Raw genomic sequence first — 20,605 nt, 5'->3', positions numbered from 1 at the left:
GAACAGGCTAGACCTCGTGACTTACATTGCTAGAACATCAACAATTAATTTTGCTCAATGACTAGGTCTGAAATTACTGAAACGGTAGAACTTAGGAAAGCCTGAAAGAATCTCTAATGCAATAATAACAGTTTCATCATTGGTAACAATAGCGACCATTTATTAAACACTTAAGCCATGTGTCTGGCACTATTCTAAGCATTTTCTTTATATTCTGCCATTTAATAGCAGGAATCCTCTGAGGTCTGTATCGCATCATCCCAGTTTCACAGAGTATGACACGTAGGCTCAGAGAGGGTAAGCAGCTTGCCTGACATCACACAGCCAGGAAATTGCAGAACCAGCCTATTTCTTAAGGACTGGCTCCTGACTTCTATATATAGAACTACCGTCTGGTGGAAGTTTCAGGAACAGGTTCACACTGTCACCACAGACCTCCCCCCTCCTTTACACGGAGGAAACTGAGAGGCAGGGATTTCCTCAAGGTGAGGAAGCCAAGTTTGCTGCCCCCTATGCGATTTGTATACTGCACCCCGAGCAGGAAAAAGCTGTAACCCAAGGGGGAATGAGTGCCTTGTCTGAGGCCACCAAAATCTTACCAGCTTCCTCAGCTGGTGGGTGGATTAAGTCACTGCCACCGCCCCCTGGAGCTGAGGGGAAGCCAGGACCTCAGCACAAAGCAGTGCGGACAGAGGGGGGCTGCGGGCCTCCTCCCACCCCGCAGCCATCCCCAACCTCCGGGATGACCGAGCAGAGCCCCGGCCAGGGCCACCCCAGAGAATACAACCGGGTCTCCAGGAGCCCTTGTCTGGAGCTGTCTTGTCCGAATTTACTGTTTCAGGCCATCAGATTTCCACGCTCGCTAGAGTGGGACCAACACTGTCGCCTTCCCTCAGGGCGGCGGGGAGCGGAGGGTGGGCGCAATGCCCCCGGGCCAGAGCAGATGAGCCCGCAGGGGACACGACTCTCCCCGCTCCCTTTTCTGCTCAGGTAATGCAGGGAGAATTGGGGGTAACGGGGGGCTGACCACTCTCTGGGCAGGACTCTGAGGGCCCTCTTAAAACTCCTTTGCCAGAGACTTCACTCCCGCACGAGTTCGCCAAGGAAACCAACCCTCGGTTCCAAAAACAGGGGGAACAACGCCCCAAGGGCCCCTGAGCACCTGGTTCTTCCCGACCCCCCAGGGCTTTTCTCCAGCGCTCCCCAGTCGGGCAGGAAGGAGAGGGCAGGGGGGCTGTGTCCCTAAATGACCGAGGTCCCCTCGGGAGTCTGCACAAGGTCCGAGGCGGAGGCCGCCCACCCCACGCGACGCCGCGCGGCCACCGGGGGGGCCGGAGGGGCGGGCAGGGCCCATTCCGCACCCGCCGGCAGGCCCGGCCCCGCGCGGCCCCGCGGCGCCCACGCCCGCCACACCCACGCGGGCACGCCCCCCGCGGCGCGCCGCCCCCCGCCCCGGCCTCCACCCTCGGCTGCGGGCGCGCGAGGGGCTCCCCGGCCGGCGGCACCGGCACCCGCGCGTCGGCGGCGGCAGCGCCCGGGCCCGGCTCCCGCCTGCGCGTCTGTGTCGCTCGCATCGCCTCGGTGAGTCGGCGGCGCCCCGCGCCCCTGCCCCCTCCCGGCCCCCGCGCCCCCTGCCACCGCGGTGGCGGCGCGTCCCCGCCCCGGCCCAGCCTCCGCGCACGACCCCGGACTCGCGAGCCCCGCAGCTCGTCGCCGGGGCCACATTTCGCCTGCGCGAGGGCGGCACCCCTCCTCCCCACCCCACCCCATTCTCCCTGCTCTCCCTCCGGGCCCGGCACGGGGACCCCCCGGGGCCAAGCCCTGCCGCCGCCCACGCCTCCCCCGCCGCGACGCCCGGGGACCGCCGGGCCTCTTTGTTCGGGCGGCGGGCGCGGGGGGCCCCCTCCTGCGGCGTCACCCGCACCCACCCCGCGCACTCCCTCCGCCTCCCCGAGTTCGCCCCTACCAGGTGGTGGCGGGCGCCTTTTGGGGGTGCGCGACCGTGCAATTGGTGGATTTTTTTAAACCGCTTCGGAGGGGGGAGCGCGGCGTGGGGGGCGGCGAGAGCGCTCGGGCTGCGGGCTGCGAGCTGCCTCTCGGGCTCCGCGCCGCGCTCCTGCCGCCCCGCTCCGGGTCTCCCGCGCTCCTGCCCGCGCCCGGGCCGAGCGCGCTCCCCGACGCCGCAGCCCCGCCGGCCGCGCCGGGCGCCGAGATGAAGGTGCTGGGACACAAGATCGAACTGCTGGCAGGTACCGCCCGCCCTTCCCGGCGGCCGCCCCCCACTTCCCGAGTTGGAGCGGGCTCCGGGCGCGGTGGCCGGGGCGTGGGGCAGCTCCGGCCCCAGCAGGAGGGAGTGTGGTGCCCACTCATTCGCAGTTTGTGCTGCCGAGCCGGCCCGGGGACTGGAGGCCGTGGCCCGCACGGCTCTGCTCCGAGTCGCTGGTGCCGGCGGCCCGGCGGGCGGAGCGCGCGGCGGGAGTGCGGGTCGGGCCAGCGGCCCCTGCGGCCTCCGACAGCCAAGCTCGGGAACGGGACCCCGAAGGGGCGCTCAGAGCCCCCGCCCTGCAATCAGTGTCGCTTCTCTGCCTAGAAAGGAGCTCCCTGGGTTCCCAGCAGGACCCGTGCCTCGGGCCTCGTGTTTCCTGCCTCTTGCGGCGGTCGGAGCCGCCTTTCTCTAGCGGGAGAAGTTTCTTGCTGGGAGTAGAGGCCAAGTGGCCTGGGAAGTGGGAAGCCAGATTGGACCCTGCTGACTGGGGACCCTCAGCCTACCCCCCCCCCCCCCCCCCCCCCGCCAGAGGTGACCAGATGCCCTGCCGGAAACCCACATCCAGGGGGGGCGGTGGCTGGAGATGACCTGGGAAGGCGGGGCTTGCCTGGAGAGCAGGCAGAGGAGGGAGCCAGGGGACAGCACGCCCAGGCCTGGCGGACAATGGCACAGGTGGCCTCTGTGTTAGAGGTTATGGAGAGACCCAGACTGGAGGAAAGGGAAAAGCAGTACGATTCCCCCAGGCCTGGGACTTGAAGGTGCAGGACCCACGTGCATTGGATGAACGCAGATTCCAGTAAATGGCCTCCGGCACCTGGGGGTTTGGTTCCTCCCCTCCAGGATCTGGCCCTCCCGTGCAAGACAACAGGGCACAGGGGCCCTGCTCCAAGGCCAGGAAGGAGCAGCAGTCTGTGGGTGCACGCGGGAGACAAGTTGGAGTTTGCGTCAGGGGGTAGCTTTCGAAGCCCCCAAAAGACAGAGTTTCCGTTAATGGAGGGGAAGGTGGCATTACAGGCCGGAGGATCAAGGGACTGGCCCGTGCCCCGGGGTGTGAGAGGCCTGATCTGGGAGAGGTGTGGGTGCTGGACGACCTGGAGTATGTGTGGGTGGGGAGAGCGGTGTTTCTAAGGCTGGGGGTTAGGTTGCCCGAGGTTTTAGGCTGTGAGTACATTAAATCGGCAGTAGCTTGTGGCAGGTGCATAGAGAAGGGAGGGTGGGGGCCGTTCCTGGGACGCTGGAAACTCTGCCTGGGTGCTCGGAAGTGCCAGCTCCGGGCCCAGTTAGCCACAGGGCTGGCACCCCCTCCAATCCCTTGGCAGCTTGTCCTTCTAGAGCTCACTTGAGGCAGGCTTGGGCCGGCTGGCTGAGTTTGTTAACCCCCTGGAGGGAAGGTTTTTACAGCCTCCTGGGTTTTTAGAGCCTTGCATGGAAGACAGAACACCTGGACCTTCTGTCCTCCTCTCCCTGCACCTGAGGGGCCTGGAGGAAAACTGCTTTCAGGTGGCATGCGTGGGGGGCTCCCCGGGGGTCCAGGCTTTAGGGACCTGCTGCAGTGTGCCTTCCTCTTTAGGGTACAGAGGTCAGGACCCCTCCTCCCTCATGAGATGGGCTGACCACGTCCTGGCAGACTTCCTAAGCCCCTGGCCAGGCTGGAGCAGGACGCTCTCACTCACTGTTGTTGGTCATCAGGCTGTTGTACCTCTTATCTGGCCTGGGAGACAGTGCAACCCCTCGGTTGTTATTTCATCATCTTTTCAGTCTTCCCTATCCAACTCCCTCCTGTCCGCTTCCGCGTCTCACAGATCTGGATTCAAACTTCAACCTCACCCCTAGCCAGCTGTGTGATTTCAAATAGATTGCTTAACCTCTCTGACTTCCGTTTTCTCATCTTAAAGATGGAACTATGGGCCCCTCCCTTGAAGAGATGGCATGAGGCTCACTGAGATAATGCAGGTGACACACCTGCTTGGGACGTAGGCCCTGCTGGACACTTCTTGGACTTTCTTCTGGTCCTTGATCTTGGCTGTCCCCGTAATGACGAGCTCCACCTGTCCTGGCTGGTGGCCACTAGGGAGTTTGGATCTGTCCCCACTCCACTTTATCCCTGCTCACAGGCATCTGTACATTGGGACCTATCTCCCCCATTGGATGATGAGCAGGTCACAGTCACGGTGGTGGCCGATTTATTGGGGTGGTGACACAGGACAATGACTCCCAAGGCTGAGAGCCACTTGATGTCCAAGTGGGTCCTTGGCTTTGTGCAAGAAAGAATTCAGGAGCGAGTCGACAGGATAAAGTGAAAGCGAGATTTATTCAGAAACTATAGAAAGTTACTCCACACACGGCAGAGGCAAGTTCTCCCTGCAGAAGGGAACCGGCTCCCTGGTTCCTGTTGCCTTTCTATATAAGCATCGGCTTAATTATAGGCTGAACAAGGGGAGGAATATTCATGAAAGGGGCGGTGTCTTCCTGGAATCAGGGCAACACTCTCTATTTCTCCACCATCTTGGTTCTAACGGGTGGGAACTTGCCCTGCCTACGTCCTGTTTTGATCAGGGTAATTTGAAACTTTCTTTGGAGACTTTCTGACTCAGTTAGGTATTGCCTGAGGCAATGCCCAAAGCAGTACCTGCCAGGTCCTGGTCTCTGTGGCACACGGCAGATGCTCGGTGACTGTTGGCTGAGTCTAGACTCACGTGGCCCTCTCATCACCTGTGTCCCTAGGATAATTTTGTGGAGGCCGATAACTCCCTGCCCCCACATCAGCCTTAGGAAATGGTTTTCCTGATTTTTTTAAAAAAACTCTTTTGTTTATTTAGTTCTGTATAGTTTTCACATTCTCCCGTGTTATTATCATGCCTATTTCACCAGTGAAATTGGTCAGTTCCTCACGTTCACACAGCTAAGGAAGGTGGTGCTGGATTCACACCCCAGTCCGGACAGAGCTGGGAGCGGTCCCCGGGCATGCTGACTGCCTGGCTTTGGGCTGGTCTCGTAGCTGTGCCGCCCTTCACTTTCCTCCTCTGTAAAATGGGATCATCGCATACCTGCCTGGCTGGGGTCTTCAGAGATCGGATGTGAGAGTGTGCACAGTGTTGAGCGCAGCATCAGGCAGGCTCAGCCAGTGGCAGTTGCAGGGCTGTGTCCCTGAGCTGTCTGCTTGATGTCCTGGGGTCTCTTCCTCCCGCTTTGTTCCAGTTTCCAGATCCCCTCCCTCCAGGGTGTCCCCGTTCCTTTGCTGGGTTCTCTGCACAATCCAGGCCTCTCTGGGACCCTGCTTAGGGGGATCTCAGGTTCCCATGAGTGAGGCCTGGCATCTGGGTTTGGGCCCTTCTGGCAGGATGTCCACAGCTCAGACACCAGGTGGGGAAAGCCAGGTGCCCCCTCCCCTGTGGGACTAGAAGGCTGCCTGTGAGTTGTCACGCCCAGACCTAGCATGTCTTTTGGTTCTGGAGGGAAGGGGCTGTTGGGCCCTTCCAGACCCTTCACTGATAGCTGATGCTTTCAAGGCCAGCCCTGTCCAGGCTTCCTCACGGTGCTTTGCTGTAACAGGGTCAAGGAAAGCAGGATTTTGAGATCGGAGCATGTGAATTTTGAGGTCTCTTCTCTGCTTCTCAGCTCCTGGACAAATTCTTATTTTCTCTGAGCCTCAGTCTTCTCATCCATAAAATGGGAATTATAGCCCTCCCTCATTAGCATTTGGGGAGACAGCCGAGGTGACACTTGTGAGAGAGCCCAGTACACTGTGATGTCTGCACACAAGCTCGCTGCCATCCTTGGGGGGCAGATTCTTGGTGCCTTTGGTAGCTGGGTGATTTTTTTATTTTTCAGTGTGATATGGGAAAGTGGGACATTCGTCTGCTTGCAAGTAGGAAGGCGGTTGTTTTTGTGTATTGATGCTCAAGCAAGATGTTTCCAAAATGGTTCAGAGTCAGAGCTCTAAAATGGCAGCTATGGGCCTCCAAAATGGTCCCTAGGGAGCCTCGATATTGGATCTTGGAAACTTTTAAAAAACATACTTGACGTGTGAAGCAAGAAGCAAAAGTTTTACCAGTTGTCTAGAATTTTGGTTTGATTTTAATGCATGGAATACGTAGCCCCACTCGGTTTTTTAGACTATATTTAAATAGTGTTTGATTGTTGGCGGAGGTGCTGACCCACATTCTACATGCAGGGGAAGGTGAGGCACGGGTTTGCCCCGGGAGGCTGAAAAGAGGACCCTGAATCCTCATTTTCAGTTCATTCCCTGATGCGCTGGGCTGCTGCGACGTCGCGTGGGGGCCCATGGAGAAGCCCGGGGGGCGGGGGGCATGGTCTACTGGAGGGCAGGGGAGACTGCACGTCACCAGGTGTGCCCAGGGTCGCCAGGGAGGGAGGGGTGCGGGGAGACGGGCTTGCTGCTCCACTGGGCAGAGGAAGGGAAACTGGTACGACTCTTATGAAGGACAAGTTGGCAGTGATATATCAAAAGCTTAAAAATACGTGTGATCTGTGACTCAGCAGTTGAGTTTTTAGGAACAAATAAAGATGTGTGCAAAGGTGTTTGTTCAAGGATATTTATCCCGTTGTTGTTTATAGGAAAGAAAAACCAACTAGAACCACCCCGAGTGCCAGCAGTAGAGGAGAACGTTCATGCCAGGGAGCCCCGGGTGGCTGTGGATTACGCTGCCGAAGGTTATTTCTCCACCTGAACAGATGTCCCCTTAAATATGTGTAATAATAATGGTGATGACAGCTCACACGTACATGGCATTTGCTACGTGCCAGGCGCAGCCCTGTGTGCTTTCTGTGCATTAACTCATCCTCATAGCAACCCTATGAGGTATGTGCCATCATTTCCTCCTTCGTACAGAAAGGGAAATTGAGGCACAGATGGGTTAAGTAACTAGCCAAAGGTCACACAGATGGTGAGTGGCCGGCTGGGATTTGAACCGGGATATCTGGCTCCAGAGTCCAAAGGCTGTTTCAGAACACTGGAGGTGTTTTGGTTTTTTCGTTTGTTTAAAAAAAACTCTTTTTCAGTGTCTAGATGAGCACTGGAGAAAGAACAAAAGACTGTATGTCGGCACAGTAACAAGGCTTCCTCTGGTTTGCAGGATCCTATTGGGTTTTGCTTTCTTGTTTTTGGTCTTCTTGTTTTTCTCGTTTTTCCTAGTAAATGTGTATTAGGTGAAATTCAAGTTCTATTTTTAAAAACTAAAAATTAACCGATGCATAGGGGCAAGTGCCAGGTGCTGTGACGCTGATGAAACCAGTCCCGTGGGAATTCCGAAGTCCACTGTGCGGGGAGGAAAAGCGCGGGAAGAAGAGTGGTCCAAGGTGGGTGGCGAAGCTGGTTTCCTTTCAGTCTAAGGAGGCGGAAGTCACTACGGACAAAGCCAACAATGTGGGCAAAGGTGGGGCCACGGGAAGCTTGGGGGGAGGGTGTGCTGGGCTGAATAATGACCCCAAAAATATTGAGATCCTAATTGCTAGAAGCTGTGAATGTTACCCGATGTGGCAAAAGGAACTGTGCAGAGGTGATTAAGTTAAGGGTCTTGAGATGGGGAGTTTTGCCTGGATTGTCCAGGTGGGCTCTAAATGCAACCACATGTGTTCTTAAAAGAGGGAGGCAGAGGATGTTTGAAAACAAAAGAGGAAGTATGATACTGCAGCAAGATGCGCTGCTGTTGGCCTTGAACATGGAGGCAGGAGCCCCGAGCCAAGGAACGCAAGGAGCGTGGCTCTAGGAGCTGGGAAGGGCGGAGGGACAGGTTCTCCCCTAGAACTTCTGGCGGGCAGTGGCCCTGCCGACACCTTGATTTCAGCCCAGTGAAACTGGTTTCGGACTTCTGAGTCCAGAAATGTAAGGAATGAGTATGTGTTGCTTTAAGCCACCAAGTTAGTGTTGATTTGTTATAGCAGCCGCAGGAAGCCAGCAGGAGGTGCGGGCAGATCGGACTCATGCTTCAGTCTCCACCGGGGGCAGCAGCGTGGGTGGTGGACGGACCTCAGGGTTGGGGTCCGCAGGGCTGGTTCTGATGGGCCCTGGCTTGGTGACCTTGGGCTGAGCCTGGCTCTGCCCCCGCCGTAGTCCGGGGATCGGCTGGGAAAGCACTGTGACCCTATTTTGTAAGTGGCAGAGCATCACACAAGCCTAATAGAGTGAGAACTGCCACCCACCCTGGCACAAACCTGGTGTCCCCGTCAGACCAGAGAAGCCCCGATTGCACCTCTGCCTTCCCCCTTCTTAATCTTCAAGTACTTCAGATTCCAAACCGTGGCTGAAATGTATGCTCCACCCAGAGTGGCCGTGCGTCTTAAGCCCGATAACAAATACCTCTGGGGACCCAGATGCTTTTTCAGTTCACCTGTTGGGCGGGGGTGGCAGGCAGGTGCCATGTGCCTGTTAATGTGCCCATCCTCGGCGGTGAGATGTGGATGGGGGACCCGAGCCTCTCTGGGGGGAACAGAGGGACCATTTCTGGGATGTCTTCTCCCCAGAGTGTGTGTATGTGGGGGGGTGTCTCATAGCGAAGTCCTAGGTTTGCAGCCCCCAGGATCGTACTGTCTGCGCCCTGAACTGTTTCCTGAACACTCTGGTGCCTTTCAGGCACGTGGATGCTGGAAATGGCTTTTAACAATATTGCCCACTTGTTCTGGAGTGGAGATGCTCTGTTGGGGACCTGGGGCCTGGGGTGGGGACAGGGAAGCCCACCGGCTGCTCCTCCGGGCTGTCAGGAGAGCCCTTGCACACACCTCTTCCTCGTCCACGCGGGCGGAGTGCGGAGCCTGCCGCTCCCAAGGCCCCTTCCAGCGGCGGAGCAGTCACTGTGTGCTTGGTATGCAGGAGTGGCCGGGGGTGGCCCAGAGGTCCCTTGCAACCCACAGTGGTCATCCAGGGGGATGACCTGACATGGCCTGGAAGTGCTTTTCACCATCACAGCTTAGTCTCCGTCTTTGGAGTGCCTGGGTTGGAAAAGGCCTGAACTGCCCCAGAGTGGACTGTGGCCCTGACCCCACCCTGGGCCCTCTGACCCCACCCTGGGCCCCCTGACCCCACACTGAGGCCCCTGACCCCATCCTGGGCCCGCTGGCCCCACACTGGGCCTGCGTGTGATTGCCAGGGGGTAGGTGGGATGCTGGGCTTCATTAGGCCCCTTTGGACCATGCAGGAGAAAAGAACTTAGAAGTACATTGGGTCTCTTGGTTGGAAGTGACAGAAACTGAACTTCGACTGATACAAAGAGGGGAACATGGGGCATCCGGGCCAGGATGGTGGACCCAGAGCCACTGGGCTCTATCCCTCTCCCTCTGGCTCCTGTCAGTTTGGTTCTTTGGGTCGGTTGAGGCCTAAGGGAGGCCCTTCCTCACAAGGGCAACGTGGCTGCTGGCTCACAGCCCATCTCCCTGATCATCCCACTGCTGGGGAACAGCTGCCCTTCCCCAGGGATGCCAGCAGAGCCCTGGTACTGACTGGAGGCCACACCGCTCCCTGAACTGCCACTGAGACCCAGCCCTGTGCTCTGTCTGCTTGGTTTCCAGGCCATCCACCCCTCTGACTGCCGCCTGCCTCAGTGGCTTCTCACTCTACTTTGCCACTTTCTCGTCACTGCCTTTTCTAGGGCTCAGTCTTGGGCCATCTTCCCTGTCCTCATTCACTCCCTGGCTGACCTCATCCAGCCTTGTGGCTTCGAACACCGTCTCTATAGTGATGTCTCTGAAGCGGCCACCTCCCGGGCGTCTGCAGCACAGACTGTCACACCCACCCGCGTGTGTGCAGCGCTGCCTGGCTCGGGACTGAAGCTGCACCCCTCGTCTTTCCAAACCTTTTCTTCCCAAGGCCTTCCCCAACTCCTAAACGACAGCCTTGTCCCTCCAGTGGCTCAAAACTAACACCAAGTCTCCGTGACCCCTCCCTCTGTCCTGCCCCCATCCGATGCGCCCGCAGTCCCGTTGGCCCTGCCTTCAGAACCACCCAGAACCCCAGGACTTCTGGCCACCCCGCCTCCGTGCGGCACCGGCAGCACCGCTGTGCTGGATCCTCGTGACAGCTGGTCCCCCCGGCTCCACCCTCGCCTTGTAGGTCTGTTCTACACCTGGCAGGAGGAGGGATCCTTTACGGTGGAAATCCTGCCACTTCCTCCCTCTGCTCAACACCCTCCGATGCACCTCCACCCTCAGGGTGCAAACCAAAGTTCTCCTAAACCTTCAAGGCCAAACGTGACCTGGCACCCCCACCCTTTCCTGTTTGTCCTCACCTCTTTCTCCTTCCCTTCCCCCACCCCCGCTCCAGCCCCCAGGGCTTCCTTTCATTGGCTAGAACTTGCCAGGCATGCACCTGCCTCCCAGCCTCTGCACTGGCTGTTCCCTCGGTTCAGACGCCCTTCCCAGACATCCCCAGGGCTCACTCTCCAGTCTCCTGCAAGTCTTGCTCGAGTCCCCTTAGCATGGCGACTTGTCACTCTGCCACCCTGTTGCAGATCACTCTCTGTCCCCTTCTGTGACGTTGCTCCCTCCATTGCTCTTAGGACGTCTGACATACCATATAGTTATTTAGAATTTGTTATTATTTGCCTCCCCCGCTGGAAAGCTCCACAAAGGCAGGGATGTTTATCAGTCAGTCATAGTATTTTATCTCCAGTGCCTGGAACATAGTAGGTGCTCAGTCAATATCTGGTGAATGAATGAGTGACTGGGGCCTGGGCCACCTGGCCACCCGAAGGGTGTGGTCATCCCGGTCATCCCTGCCTGGACCACATGGGCTGAGAATGGAGAGGGAGGTTTCCCAGAGGTGCTGTTAGAAGAAGAAACGACCTGGGTGTCAGGTGGGCATCGCTGCAGGAAGCCCCTCCTGCAGACATCGTATTCGAGGCGGAAGACTGTGGGAGCTGCTTGGAGTAGAGGCCTTCTCTGCCAGGCGAATGCCGGTCTGCAAAGCCCTAATAAAGCAGGCGTTTCCGAGGAGTAGGGGGCTTTCCATGAGTAAATACCCACTAAGAAAGATGCTCCTTCAGGCTTCTCTTTCCTGCACACTTCTGTGCTGAGGGAGGCTTGTTCCTCAGTTTACCTCTTTGAATCTTGCTCAAAGATCCAGGACAAGTGTATCTTTGTCCCCGGGAAGTTTGCCACATTGGGCACAGGTACACAACTGAATTGAGCGAAGCACCCGTGTTAAAGATACTTGAGAATTTGTGACGAAAAGTGCCAAACTAAGCTTTTTAACCTCTTATTTATTTTTAAAGATGAGGTCTCGTTCTGTCGCCCAGGCAGATGTGCAGTGGCACGATCTAAGGTCACTACAGCCTCAAGTTCCTAGGCTCGAGTGATCCTCCTGCCTCAACCTCCCAAGTAGCTGGGGGACTACAGGCGTGTGCCACCACGCCCAGCTAATTTTTTTCCTTTTTTAAGAGATAATCTCACTGCATTGCTCAGGCTGGTCTCAAACTCCTGACTTCAAGCGATCCTCCCACCTTGGCCTCCCAAAGCACGGGGTTTATAGGCATGAGCCCCCACACCCAGCTCATTTTTAACCTTTTAATGTAGGTTATGGTTACCGCATGTTGATACTAATACAATTATGGTGAGCTTGTGAGGTATGCATGAGAAGGGACTGGCTTATTTGTTTAAGCTTCCTGGGGAGAATCCCATTATGGATTATTCTGCCCACTGGAGAGAGGAAGCTGCAAGTTCCGGGTTAGCTCTAGTATTTCCCTATCTTCCCTTGGGAAAGCCCTATTCTTTCCCTTTTTGTTGATTGTCTTTAGCATGTTAGGGTGGGTCTCTGAGAAAGATGTCTCAAGTTTAGATTAGCCTCAGAAAGCCCATGATAATGATAGATTAAACAAGATAAAAGTGTATTTCCTTCTTTCATAAACAGAGTCTGGAGTTAGACCATCCCACAGCATGGCTTCATGGCTCTTGGGTACCTAGACTCCTTCTATATTGCTGCTCTGCCACCGTTAGTGTCCTGCCTCAGGGTCTAATGTGGCTGTTCAAGCTCCTGCCATCACATCTGTATCCAATCAGTAGGCAGGAGGAAGAATCAAAGAATGACATGTCTCCTTTTTTAAGGACACCACCCCAAAGTCACACATTTCCATATACATCTCACTGGCAGAACATCATGTGATCATAAATAGGTTTTATTCCCATCATCCACCTGCCCATCTAAAATTTGGGGATCTGTCAAGGGAGAAAGAGTGAACATTTTGTGGGGGACAATTAGCAGTCTGCATCACCAACATTCTTGATGCCAGAGAAGCCCAAATTGTACAGAATTGCATGGGCATCAACAACTCCAAGACAGAAAAAGATTCAGAGGCACCAGCCCCAGAATGTGAAGAAGTTTTAGAAAGACCTTGAGCAATTTATTTCAATTATACTTTCCTTTATAAGAATTCACAGGAGTGATAGATGCTTTAAAAAATCTGGATCAAGCTGGGCATGGGAGGTGGTGTGTGCCTGTGGTCCCAGCTACTCAGGAGCTTGAGCCCAGGAGTCCTAATCCAGCCTGGGCAATAGCAAGACTCCATCTTAAAAAAGAAGAAGAAGAAAAATAAAATTTAAAATATTAAAAGTCTGAATCTATGTCTAAAAGAGTTAAGTACAAAAAACCCTGAATGATGAGAACTCATGTTGGTAGCAATTCTTTTTTATTTTTCTATATATTTTTAGCTGTCCAGATTATTTCTTTCTATTTTTAGGAGAGACGGGGTCTTGCTCTTGCTGAGGCTGGTCCCTAACTCCTGAGCTCAAACAATCCACCTGCCTCTGCCTCCCAGAGTACTAGGATTACAGGCGTGAGCCACTGCACCCGACCATCATGTTGGTAGCAATTCTGAAACTACTTTCTTTATATTCTAGGAATGAACAAATAAGCAAAAATACTGTGGAAAACAAAAGCCAGGTTTCTCACTGTTGGAGAAAAAGTTACAAATAAGGGAGGAATAGAATAAACTCTGTGGTACTGAATTCAGGTTAGAGGCAGCAGTATAAATTTTAAGTTTTTAATATGTATGCAGATGGGTAGATTTTGAAGTAAATAAGTGTGTTATTGTCTTGGGTACATTTCCTAGCTCTGCCTGCTGACAGGGCCTTGACCAATGAGCACTCCAGTAGCCGTGAGCACAGCTAGTGCTAAGGTCTTGGTTTCTAAACAGCATTCTCCATTAAAAGGAACCAGGGCTCCTTGGAGAAATGGTTGATTTCCAGGTTGAGGCAGAGAAAGTACAAGATGAGTTTTGAACATCTAATGAGGCTAGCAAATTCTAAACTACTCAAAAAATGATGGGTACATGTTGAAAGCACACAAGAACCTACTTGAAGGAACTCCCGGTGGTCAAATCTGGCCCAATTTTTACAATGGAATAGATAAGGATAGCAATGGATTTTATCCTGTAGGTTAAAATAAATATTCATGAGTCCAAACTGATGTAAATAAATAATTGAAGAAATAAATAAGTGGAGGGGAGAGGACATCTCTTTCTTACAGAATTCCAATTAAAAAGTATAGAAGGGATGAAGGAAATAGAAAGTTATCATTAGGCGGACAAAGTAATAATTGTAGGCAAAAATCATCAATTGTTAAAATTAGTGGGCAAAAGAAAGTATGATGAGATTCAGGATGTTTGCATAGTCTCAAAGTATTGTCCCACAAGATACTAATTACAAAGGGAAAAGTAGTATAAGAACTTTTCAGCAAAGAAACCTAGTGGATACCACCTTAATCCAGTGATCAAAGTTAACACCTCGGTATTAGGACAGATTGACATCGCATATCCCTGATATGAAGTACGGAGAATGGCCCATCACTTCTGTTGTGTTCTTGCCAAAATTGTATAACTTCAGTCTAATCACGAGAAACCCAACAGACAAACCCAGGCCAACGGTTTAGCTGACCAGTGCTCTTCAAAAGTGTCAAGGTCGGCCGGGCGCGGTGGCTCACGCCTGTAATCCTAGCTCTGGGAGGCCGAGGCGGGTGGATCGCTCGAGGTCAGGAGTTCGAGACCAGCCTGAGCAAGAGTGAGACCCCGTCTCTACTAAAAATAGAAAGAAATTATCTGGCCAACTAAAAATATATATACAAAAAAATTAGCCGGGCATGGTGGCTCATGCCTGTAGTCCCAGCTACTAGGGAGGCTGAGGCAGTAGGATCGCTTAAGCCCAGGAGTCTGAGGTTGCTGTGAGCTAGGCTGATGCCACGGCACTCACTCTAGCCCGGGCAACAAAGTGACACTCTGTCTCAAAAAAAAAAAAAAAAAAAAAAAAAAAACAAAAGTGTCAAGGTCATAAAAGACAGAGACCGAGAATTTTCCCAGTTGGAGGAGACTAAGGAGACATAAAAACTAAATGCAATGTGGCATCCTGGATTGGATCCTGGACTCAGAAAAGGTGTTCTTGGGAAAACTGGTGAAATTCATATAAGGCCTATATATTACTTAACAGTATTATATCAATGTTTCTGGTTTTATGGTTTCTCTAACTGTGTTATGGTTGGTTCTGTAGCATAATAACACTGGGGGAAGCTGGGTGAAGGGTATGTGGGAAATTTCTGTGTTCCTGTGCTTTTTTTTTTTTTTTTTGCTTATTTTTTGCAGTTTTTCTGTAAGCATACAGTTTTTTCAAAATAAGTTAAAAAGAGGGGAAGGCATTATGTTTAGTTGGCTGTGGTATTTTTCTTCTTATTGATACATAAAATGTTAGTGTCACTTACAATCAGTGGTATCTTAGATTTGATAAAATCTGGTGTATAGCATAAAAATATCTCCCTATTACGCCCTTCTAAACCCATATTCTTCCCCGGAGATAAACATTGTTACAGTTTACCCCAAATCATTTGGGAATTGTTTTGAATTTGCCAATATATGTACTTATTCAGTCCCTGTATTTTCACATAAATGGGATTATTTATACTTATTATTTTATGACATGCCTTTATCTCTTGAGTGCATATTTTAGAATGCTTTGCCTGTCCATTTAAGTGGAGCTGCCTTGTTTTTTTAATAGGTACATGGTACTCCAGGGTGCAGATGTTCCATAATTTATTTAGCCATTCTCCTGATGTTTATTAGGTGTTTTTAATATTCTGAACAGTGCTGCAGTGAGCATCCTTGTGCAATGCCTCTTAGTGTACCCATGGGTGTTTTTCTTTAGGATAAATATCTACAGACAAAATTGCAGAATTGAGATATTTACGTTTGACAAACTACCAAGTTGCCCTCCAAATAAAGTTGAACCCACTGCCATCCAACCAACAGGATGAGAGCATGTCCCCATTTTCCCACAACCTCACCAAGACTGGATATTATCAATTTCTTAATAGTTCCTGCACTGTGGCTCACACCTGTAATCCCAGCACTTGGGGAGGTTGAGGTGGGAGGATCACTTGAGGCCAGGAGTTCAAGACCAGCCTGGGCAACATAGCGAGACTCCATCTCTACAAAAAATTTAAAAATTAGCCAGGCATGGTGGCACATACCTGTAGTCCTAGCTACTCAGGAGGCTGTGGCAGGAAGATCACTTGAGCCCAGGAGTTCAAAGCTGCAGGGAGCTATGACTGTGCCACTGCACTCCAGCCTGGGCCACAGCGTGAGACCCTGTCTCTGAAAAAATTAATTTTTTAAAATTTAAAAAATAGTTTTCGATCTATATGAAGAATTTCATTTCATTGAACAAACATGTTACGGAGTGCCTGCCCTGTGCCCAGCACGGTTGCAGACACAGGACATGACAGTGAACAAAACCGATGAAGTCCTCCTCCTCTAGGAGTGTCTGAGAAGGTGATGTTTGAGCAGGTATTGATGCCTCGGTGTTGCGTCTGCATTTCCCTCATGATGAGTGAGGTGGAGCGAATGATTTTCATCTGCTTTTCATACGTTGGTTCTTCCCTGAACTCCCTATTCCAGACCTTTGCGCATTTTTCCGTTGAGTGCATGGTCTTTTTCATTCTCCCCGTTGAGCCTGGAATGGGAGAGCTGCTAAGTCTGTCCCCTGCAGGGATTCTGGCAAGCCCCGTGGGGAGACCAGAGACTCGGGCAGGATTCGAGAGTGAGGACAGAGCCCAGGTGACGCTGCACGGGGTGCTGAGGCTGCTTCTGCCTCCTCCACGGTTTGTGTCCACACCCACTGCCTTGGAAACCGCTTGCCGGCCAACCCCATGAGGGGACATTGTACCAAATGGTGGCCTCTCTTGAGAGGACCTTCGAACCTTGATGGTGTGCACTGAGTACTACTGTATGCCTACAGATGACGTTGGAACAGTGGCCTTTGGGCCACAAAAATGTTTCTTCTGGGCTCTTCTTACAGCTTCTGTGGGCAGGTCAACCGCAAGGATTTCCAGTCTCTTCTCAGTTCAGTTCACCGGTTAGTAACCCTCTGTGTGCTTGGGCTCGGATAAGGTTGGACAGATGAGCATTCAGATCTGTGTCCCCTGGGAGGTTACAGTAGGGGATTAAAACACTCATCCATGCGTCAGTTGGTTATCGAGATGGAACAGCCCAGTCGTCGTGAGTTCAAATCCAGGTTCCATCACTGACCGGTGGTGAGACCTTGGGCCGGTTACTTCTCGTCTTTGTGCGACACTTCCTCAGCTACAAAATGAGGACAGTAATAGCGCCTGCCTCGGAGAAGAGTTGTGAGGAGTAAATGAATGTATGCATGTAAAATGCTAAAACAGTGCCTAGAACATCGTAAGTGGTCAGTAATATTGATTCTTTTTGTTATTGTAGGGATATGACAGGGAAAGGCATTCTAGGTGGAAGGAACAGCATGAACAAAGGCACGTGCTTTGCGGTGGGAGGATGTGCTTGCTGAGTCAGCTGGATCTTTAGCTATAAGTGTCAGAATCCACATATGGCTGCCGTAAGCACAGAGGGCATGTGCTGGACAGGTGTGGGGATGGGGGCTGTTGGCAGAGGAGTGATGGTTGGTGGGGACATAGGAATTCAAAGTCTCAAGCCAAGGAAAAAGCACGAGAACTGGTCTGGTTCAAGTGGGGCATAAACCAAGGAGCTGTAACTAGAGAGAAGAAGTGGAGACTGGGCTGGAAAAAAAAAAAATAGTGTGTCTTACATCCTCCTGTCCAGCCATCTAGCCAGGAAGGCAGAATACATGTAAAGTGGGCTGCAAGAGCAGGGACTCTGGGTCCCCTTGGTGTGTCTACCACAGGGGGACTTGCACTAGTCACACTTGCCTGTGTCTGTCTTTTCTCATCTGTGAAAGGGGGATGCAGAAGGAAGGTCTTGTCCCTCCCAGCCCCACCCTCAGTGCCGTCCCAACCCTCTGAGGTCAGAATCGGGACAGGGAGAGTGACAAGGAGGCCAGCTCCATGGATGGCACCAAACCCCCTGTGTAGTGCAGTTAGGAGGTGATTCCCAGGTTTCTGGGGTCTCAGGTTTCTGGGGCTTCTTTTCTAACCGGGGTTGCTGGCACGGTGTGTAGGGGGGGTGGGGTGGCAAGTGTGTCATTGAGCACCGACTCTGGTCCAGGGCAGCAGCGACTGGAAGGGCGTGTTGGGTTCACAGCAATCCCTACCTGTGGCACAGACCCTCCCGCAGGCTCGCCCTGGGCAGCCCCTTCCCCCAGAGGGTGATTCCGTTGTGCAGCACTGTCCCCGAATCACACGGCCCTTCTCACCTGTGGCCCCCAGTCACTGGGACCACCAGAGATCCCCAGTGTTTTTCCAGACATCCCCCACCAGCCCCTGCCCCTGTCTGACTTGCTCTTCCCACTCAGCAGGTGCTTTCCTCTGTAGGACGTGTAACTGTCACGGGTCAACTTAAGCATCTCTTGAGTAGTTTCAGGAATGACAATGACAGTCATTGCTTATATTTTTAACCGGATCCCCTATGCTGAGCTAGTTTTGTCCTGTTCAACTATGGACAGAAATCTTCCATTTAAAAGATGTCTGTCGTCTCTTGCTCTTCAAACCTTTCTGAGGCGGGCAGAGGAGGGCTGATGCTCCCCTCTTGGAAATACTAATCAGTGGGCCTCAAGTGATTTGCTGAAATAAAGCCAGGTGGCCGGTGGGAGGGAAGAAATAGTGGCCGAGTGTCCGTGACTCCCGGCCTCTGATAAGCAGAGAGGCTGGGATTCACCCCAGGCCCGTTTGTTGTTTATAGCTCCTTGTTCTCTTTAGGAAATAAGGGACCAAAAGGGGGAAATTGGTAGAGCGGAAAGAGCCACCACTGGCTGCTTCATAGACCCCACCACCGAGCCCCCGGGCCACTGTCCTTGCAGCCCTTAACCGGGCTTCGCTGTAGAAGCTTGATGGGATTGGCACTTTCTTCTAACTTATCCCCCAGCTGCTTGTTTTTTATTAATAAAAATCATAACTTTGATCAGAAGAAACTTCTCTGCCACCCCCTTGTGGGAATGTCCGCTCTGGCCTCTTGGTCCCACGGCTCCCCACTGTCCATGGGCTGAGACAGTCCCGGTTCCCTGGATTATGAGGTCTCTCTCTGCCCGCCTCCCTGCCTCTCCCTCCGTCACAGGCCATCTGTCCCTGCACTGCCCACTCTCAGCCCTTTTAATAGCCTTGTCCTTGGGGAGCAGAGTCTGAGGGGGAGGGTGGGGACCCCCCCAGTGATGCCAAGGGGCTTAACTGAGGTGGGAGTTCAGGGAGGCAGATGGCTAAGAACGTTCCATTGGGGGAAGACTGTTCCAAGGTGGGGGCTCTTGTTTCAGCTCCCACCGGGTGGCTGGGCGAGTGTGCACACATCAGAAGGGATGGAAGGGAAAAGGGAGGAGGAAAGCAGAGAGGATGCCTTTCTAAAAATACAGCCCATCTGCATTGTGTTAGCTGGTTTCCTCGGAAACCACTGGGAGCCCGAGTGCACAGGGACCGAGGCTGAGCAAGCAGGTGCCTCCCTGCCAGGCCTCCTGGTGGGTGGACGAGGGCTATCCCAGGAGGCTCCGCAGCTCTCAGTTAGGCCTCCATGGGGCCGGGGGGCCAGGAGCTCCAAGCGCAGCCCCAACATGTGCGAATCCCAAACTGGACTCCAGCGGGGACCCCCACACATTTACAAGGCACCATCTTCGTCTTTGTAACCATCTGGAGGACTGAGGCTTCCTGCTTCCCTTTCCTAGGGAAGGAAACCTAGGGAAGGTCCAGAGCGGCCACCTGCTCTCACGACAGCAGCCCTGCCGCAGAAATGGGTTCCACCGAGGCTCTGTGTCCTTGTGTCATCTTCAATCACTGGGCCTGCCATAGGGAGAAGCCAAAGGGGGGTGGGCTGGGCAGGGGGCTTTACCCTTAAGAAAGACTAGAAACAGGGTTGGAAAGGACAGGAGGAAGGAATCCGGGAATCCATCCTTCCATCCTTCCAGGTCAGGCAGCTATGGTGTTACAGAATGAGCACTGAGCACTGGACTAGGAGTCCAGACCTGGCCTGTCTGAGCAAGTCATTGAACCTGTTTTTGCCTTGGTTTCCACATCTCACTTCGCATCATAGTGAAATAACATAGCACAAGAAAGCACTTCGTGAGCTTTGAAATGCTTTGCAAGAAGAAGGAGTTATTACCAGATTGTTTTAAAAAATGTTTTTTCCTGATTCCAGATTGCAGACCCCAGTTTTCAGTCTTCCCCCAGGGACGATGCCTGCTAACTCTGAGTACAGCCTTGCAGGCTTTTCTGTGGAACTGCCTGTATCATTCACACATGGGATAATACTGCGTATTTCTTTTGTAACTGCTTTTCTGTTTGTTATAACACAAGCATTTTCCCATTTTATTAGATATCTTTTACTAGTTATTGACCCATAATTTATCTATCTGCTGTCCTATTGATGGACACTTTTTTCCTTCCAGTTTTTCTCTGATATAAATGGCACCGTAGTGAGATTCTTACAGTTAAATCATTAGTTGCGCTTTTTGGTTTCCTTAGGAAGTTTCTCCCACGGAGGGGATTGCTGAGTCCAAGAGTATGAACCTTTTAAATAATCTTAATTTCTAAGTCTGTCCTTCCAAAAAGAAAAAAAATCTTAATTCATTTGGGAAACTTCCTCCAGAAAGATACGTCCCTTTATCCAACCATAAGCAAGAGAAGAAAGGGCCGGTTGCAGTGCCTGTTTGCTAGCACTGCAAACTTTGCCAGTCCCACTGGGGGGAAAGAAGAGCATCTCATTTGAATTTTAATTTCTTTGACTCATAGTGAGCTTGAATATTTTTCTAGGTATTTATTGGCCTGTTTTAATTCTTTGATGAATTTCTAGATCATGCCCTTGGCTAGTTTTCCTCTTGGCGCATTCTGGTCTGTGCCATACTAAAATGCAAGTGAGGGATGGTGGTGCCAGTCCTAGAAGAATTGTGGGGCTCAGGGCCCTCTCTGTCTTCTTTCCCCCACTGCTGGCTCCTACACAC

At 52.7% G+C, this 20,605-nt stretch overlaps 1 protein-coding gene across 6 annotated transcripts in view; it reads left to right on the top strand.

Annotated features, from left to right (window-relative positions):
* The first annotated feature begins 1,400 nt into the window (after positions 1–1,400).
* NDRG4 (NDRG family member 4) overlaps positions 1,401–20,605 on the top strand; it is a 41,131-nt gene continuing 21,926 nt past the window's right edge. The window contains exon 1 of one of the 6 annotated variants that reach the window (XM_045533269.1): positions 1,401–1,581. Coding sequence is in view for 3 of the 6 variants with exons in the window: in XM_045533266.1 (XP_045389222.1) it covers positions 2,213–2,249 (37 nt within the window). In the remaining 3 variants the exon portion in view is untranslated. Of the gene's footprint in view, positions 1,582–2,028; positions 2,250–2,928; positions 3,063–20,605 lie in introns of those variants that run through there. The other 5 variants (XM_045533270.1, XM_045533271.1, XM_045533266.1 and 2 more) reach the window with 5 other exon arrangements.

Source organism: Lemur catta, chromosome 20, assembly GCF_020740605.2.
Source record: "Lemur catta isolate mLemCat1 chromosome 20, mLemCat1.pri, whole genome shotgun sequence".
Taxonomy (NCBI): domain Eukaryota; kingdom Metazoa; phylum Chordata; class Mammalia; order Primates; family Lemuridae; genus Lemur; species Lemur catta.
The sequence above is the reverse complement of the archived record's forward strand: the minus strand, read 5'-3'. Positions and strand labels throughout refer to the sequence as shown.